The 5,997-nt window shown below is 40.6% G+C and overlaps 1 protein-coding gene across 1 annotated transcript in view; it reads left to right on the top strand.

The window, feature by feature from the left end:
• The window catches only part of PAK1 (p21 protein (Cdc42/Rac)-activated kinase 1), a 73,409-nt gene that overhangs the window by 30,172 nt on the left and 37,240 nt on the right, over nt 1–5,997 (top strand). Inside the window, 3 exon segments of the mRNA XM_015569652.1 lie at nt 724–824; nt 1,313–1,460; nt 5,342–5,379. Coding sequence (XP_015425138.1) covers nt 724–824; nt 1,313–1,460; nt 5,342–5,379 — 287 coding nt within the window.

Genomic DNA, 5,997 nt, shown 5'->3' with positions numbered 1-5,997 from the left:
GATAGAGTTGCTGTGAGGCTAAAGTTAATTAATACATATAAAAGAATTTGAGCCATTGCCTGGTAAGCACCTGATAAAATATTAATGACTCACATTATTAAATCTACTTCCAAATATAAAATTCTGTAATTGAACCTTAAAGAAGTACATAATCAAAGACCTAGTAAGTAGGACGCAGGCTATAGAAACTCATTGAATATAGGATGTCTGGGCTGGAAGTGTCCTTAGAGACAACCTACTTGAGCCTCCTCTCTTTACAGAGGGGTGGGAAACCAGGATTCAGAAGAAGGAAGTGACTTTCCCTGGATCACAAAGACCTAGTAAGTAGGACGCAGGCTATAGAAGCTCATTGAATATAGGATGTCAGGGCTGGAAGTGTCCTTAGAGACAACCTATCTGTAAAGGTGGGAAAATAGGATTCAGAAGAAGGAAGTGACTTCCGATGGATCGGATGGCTCATTAGTAGTAGAAACAGGACTATTAACTCTGATGAGTGTTCTTTCTGTGCCTCCCTTATTTTAGTTTGACAAAAAATTAAGTCTTCACTCGTGCATTGAGCATCTATTCCAATTTAAGCCCAGCATTGGGCTCTGTAAATACAGATATGAAATAGATAATTCTTGGCCTCTAAAGGAGCCTACAGATCAACAAAGAGCTAAACAAGCCTAAGAATGTAATAATGTTTCTGTTTTTTAAATTTCCGTTTCTCTCTTTCTTTTGCAGCCAATAAAAAGAAGGAGAAGGAGCGGCCAGAGATTTCTCTTCCTTCAGATTTTGAGCACACGATTCACGTTGGGTTTGATGCTGTCACAGGGGAGTTTACAGTAAGTCCCAGGCCTCAGAAAGGCCTTCAGAGTTCTGGCTGTGCACTGTGAGAGGCAATCCTTTCTAGTCTTCCTGATGCTTCTGTCTGCTTGAGACCCTCATTGCTATTTTCTTTTATTCACGAGAGGGACACTTGACGAGTCTCCAAAATTGCACCGAAGAATCTTTTTGAATCTTCATTTCTTAAACAGAGCTCTGTGAGGTGGCCTTTTGGCGGCAGGCTCTGTTCTGGGCGCTGATGGTGAAGAGACAAATCAGACATGGTTCCTATTCCAAAGGAGGATTAGCCTGGTGAAGGAGCAAAATCTCAAGAAGTGACTAATACAATGAGATAAGTCTTATAAAAGAGGCTTGTGCCGCACTCTGAGGGTGCAGGGAGGAATGACTAAATTGCCCGTGGCTGCTAGCAGGTATCAGAGGAGCACTGATTTTCCTTCAGGGCTCCCTGTGACTATCCTCCTGACAGCCTTGCATGTCTCTCTTACAGGGGATGCCAGAACAGTGGGCCCGCTTGCTTCAAACATCAAATATCACTAAGTCGGAGCAGAAGAAAAACCCGCAGGCTGTGCTGGATGTATTAGAATTCTATAACTCCAAGAAGACCTCCAACAGCCAGAAGTACATGAGCTTTACAGGTACAAGATTGTGAACAGGGCAGCCTGGGAAAAAGGGTTTTCTTGTGGGTGGAAAAGAGCCCTCTGCCTGTTGGCCTGGGGTGAGAGAAGAAAGTACTGGAAGGAGTGGAGATGGTACTTTCACTAGGACAAGATTTTGGAATTTGAGAGTCAAAGCAATGGGTTTTGCATTAAACTTGAGTCTTTACTCTGAAACTGCACATTTAAAAGATGTGACATGTAAAGACATACACTTTGTGCTAGATGATCTAACTTCTGACACTCACTAGCCTTTAATTGTCACTTCATTTCTTTGAGCCTCAAAATGGGAGTAATAATTCCTATCTCTGGAGGTTGTAGTGAGTTAAAAATGAGCTCATTGATGCGAAAGTCCTTCATAGGTTATAAACGACACCATGGAAATGTAGCTGTCATTATCATCGGTATCTTTAATATTGTTAAGTTAATTTAATAACACATTTAATGTATATCTTTTAAGTAGGCAAGCCCAATTTCTTCATCAAGGTACTGATTTTTATCAGCCAAGTGAAAAACAGGTCTGTAATAATAAATGTGCTTTAGATGTACTCTCCATATAAGGGACTGTGTTTTTCAGGGTTGTCCTTTATAGCAGAATTGAGATTAGAAGCCAGGTCCTTTAATCCTCTACCAGCACCCTTTAAGTTTACTACTTGCCTCTAGTAACTTCATTTGGAGAACTCTTTTTATAGTAGAGAAATTTTCTTTTCCTTGACAAGTCATGAGAAGGCCTACATTTCTGGAGACTTACCTTTTGTATAGCTTCTTAGAATGTTAGAGCAAGAAATAGCCCAGGTATGTATATCACTTCCAGTTCCCCATGTTTTGCAGACAAAGCCAAAAAGGGCTTTTCTGATGTGTCTGATTTAGTGGCGGAGCTGGTCTCTTACCTCTGAGCTCAGGGCTCTTTCCAGAGTCCATGCTGTCTTTTTCGAAGGGCAGTATTACTGGGGAAGGTGAGAACCAGGATGAAGTAGCCAATTTTGAAGGATGCTTTCCCAGCAAGTATCTGGCTTGTATCAAAGGGCACAGATGGCGAGGATGACAGACTGCAGCTTTGCTCATGCTGCCATGGTGGTGCCCAGGAGAGGGTCATGCATGTTCCCAGCAGTGTTTCCTTCTTCACGTCTGGCCCCGCTGGGTCTGTCTTACTTCTCGCATTGGAGGACTGGGGCATTCCAAGGAGGAATTGGGGTTGAGGGGTGGTGTGGGGCGAGTTTTCTAGGCAGGAGATTAGAGCTTGTGTTTTAGGGATTTTGTCGTGGAGATAGGAGATTAGAGCTGGCTTTGAAAGCCTCAGCTTCAAAGTCTTCGGAAGACTTTCTGTTTTATGTTTACATGTGTGTAGATGTAGACAAGTGCCATATATGTATATGGAAGTGTAGCTCTGTGGGTTTGCATATATTTAGAATTAAAGCCCACTTAAGTATTCATGAATGAATGCTTATACAATCCAGGTAATTGTGTGTATACTCATCTATGTGAGTAACATTGAGTACTGGTGTATGTGTGTGTACACATGCATGTTCATGCAGGATTTTTAATTTTCTAGAAGTTGAAGACCAGGACCAACTCCAGGCAAACTTTTATGTTTGGCATGGTTTATTTTTAAAGTCATCTTTCTCCTTTTTCTGTTTCCCCTCTCCTCATACTATTATGCTAACACTATCTCAATCTGTATATGCTTGTAGATGAGTGATATCATTTGATTCTCATCATGGCCTTTTGGGATTGGTAGGACAAGGATTATTATCCCCAGTTTACAGGCTCAGAGAAATTAATTAGACTTAGAGAAACTAAGTGAATTGCTTTGGGTGATTCAACTGATATTTGATGGAAGTGTGTTTTAAATTCGGGTCTTTCAATCCATTGCGGTTTATAACCCAAGCCTAATCTTCCAAGCCAATTTTTGTCAACTTTTCTATATTTTCTTCAGCATTTTATTTTCTGTGCTGATTAACAAAAAGTAGTGTAGGGAGTTTAGCTCTACATTGCCAGTGATTTATGTAATATTTTTTAAAAATATATTTTTTATTGATTTGGGAGAGGAAGGAAGAGATAGAAACATCAATGATGAGAGAGAATCATTGAATGGCTGCCTCTTGCATGCCCCCCACTGGTAATTGAACTTGCAATCTGGGCCCAGAATCGAACCCGAGACCCTTCAGTCCATAGGCCAACATTCTATCCACTAAGCCAAACTGGCTAGGGTGATTTATATAATCTTGAACCTGTTTCTTTTCTCTGAACCTTAGATTCCTCATTGGTAAAATGAAGGGATTGGAAGTCCTCTCTGCTCTGTCATTCTGTGCTGTGGAATTTGATTTTGATATGTAGACATGGTACATCTCAGTTAAAAGGAGCAATGCTTACTTGTTTCTTATATGGACCAGATATATTTATTATCAGAATACCCAGTCCTCAAAAACACTAGCATCAGGTTGGGGTTGTGCAGTGAGGACATAGTATTGTGCTTTGTTTTGCCCTAAGCTGATGTTCTTTTGGACAAAAAGAACCAATGAGTTATGTTTAAAGCACATCCTGAATTGATTTTACCAGAGTACAGCTGGATATTCAGGGTTTGTTTTAAGAACATTTTGTCATAGCTTTTGGGTCCATTATTTGTCATAGGACAGAAGAAGTACTACCTGGCACTTTCTTATATAATGGGAATTGGGGTCTTGGACATTCTCTGGGTTTTGTTCTTGGTGAGGAATGTACTGGATTTGGTAGAATATTTTTCCTCTTTAATTCCAGAACAGTCACTTGAACCAGCAAAGTGACTTTCTTCTTGGGTCTTTAGGAATTAAAGAATAAAGCCAAATGCAGCACTTGGTCTTTAAACTTATTTTCTTGCTAAAGTCTCCATTGAGTGTATGTTTCATATTTCATTAAATCTAAGATATCACTGATTTTAAGAGGCATCATTATTTTATATACCACTGAAGAAAATAGGTTGCCAATTAAGATATGAAATGCGCCCTGGATGGGTGGCTCATTTGGTTGGAACATCATCCTGCACACCAAAAGGTTGTGGGTTTGATCCCCAGTCAAGGTGCGTACAGGAAGCCACTGATCGATGTTTCTCACATAGGTATTTCTCTCTCTCGCTCTCTCTCAGTCTCTCTCTCTCTCATTTCCTCTCTCTCTAAAAATCTAAAAATCTATCCTTGGGTGAGGAATTAAAAAAAAAAGCCTTTATAGGACACATCTCTGTTTTAGAAATGTTAATGTGAAAAAACGTACATCTCAGAATCAGTGAAATATGGTAATTACCTTACTGTGGAAGCTTGAATCTATTGTTAGAAACAAGATTCTGCCTTTAATTAGACTTGACGTGATTAATGCCTCTCATTTCCCGAGCCTTCGTCTTTCTCTCCCTGTGGGGAATAGACATGAATGTGGAGGATCCTTTCTAGAAGCCCAAGCTGCAGGCTGGTCATAATTTGTCATGGGTGCTCAGGACAACCCGGCCATGAATCCTCTTTTAGATTCAGGCCTGATGACGATAGAATTGCTGATGTGGATACAGTTCTATCATAGTATTTAGAGTTTGACCAGAATTCAGATCTTGACTCCTATTTAACAACTGTGTGTGCCCTGGGCACATTACTTAACATCTCTGAACCTCAGTTTCCAAATCTGTAAAAGGAAACATAATAAGAGCACTCAGAAATCTTTTGAGGATAAGGGAGGTAATGTGTATAATGTGCCTAGCATGGTATTGGGCCCATAGTACCAGGAATACTGTTGTCATTCTCTGAGCCTGGCAAGGGCTTGACTGGCTAGGCTTCCTTAGCTCTCAAGAACAGATGCGCTGTAATCGTTTACTGACTGAGTCCCTGGTCTTTTTTCCTTTGCAGATAAATTAGCTGAGGATTATAATTCTTCTAACACTTTGGTAAGTCTTCATTTCCTCTATTCTGATACGGGCAGGTGTGGTGGTTAGGGATCGAAGACAGTGTGGCAGATGCAGAGCCTGGGCTGGGAGGCCCTCATCTTGGTCCCTCCCACACTCTGGGCCTCAGAGTCCCTATCTGTACAGGGAACTGCAAAGAAATTGGACTCAATCAGTAGATACCCCTTCCAGCTTAAAAAACTTTTTTTTAATGTTCTAGAAATCCTAACCTTGGAACCAGAAGAACTGGCTTTTAGGCTCGGTTTTTCATTTGCCTTTAAAAGCCAGTTTCTGAGCTTGAGTTTTTTTAATCAATAAAAAGAGGAAGACATACTTTGCCTTACCTGGACATGTCTTCGAAAACCTGAATTTAGAAGAGAAGTCCCTTTCTTTGGTTTGGGTATACAAAACCAGGCTTAGGCCTGATTATTGAGGGCAGCATATTCTGTCCATTTAAGGCAGTGGTTCTCAACCTTCTGGCCCTGAAAATACAGTTCCTCGTGTTGTGACCCAACCATAAAATTATTTTCGTTACTACTTCATAACTGTAATGTTGCTACTGTTATGAATCGTAATGTAAATATCTGGTATGCAGGATGGTCTTAGGCGATCCCTGTGAAA

This window comes from Myotis davidii, unplaced genomic scaffold (genome assembly GCF_000327345.1).
Source record: "Myotis davidii unplaced genomic scaffold, ASM32734v1 scaffold646, whole genome shotgun sequence".
NCBI lineage: Eukaryota > Metazoa > Chordata > Mammalia > Chiroptera > Vespertilionidae > Myotis > Myotis davidii.
Note: the sequence above shows the minus strand (reverse complement) of the source record. Positions and strands in the feature narration are given on the sequence as shown.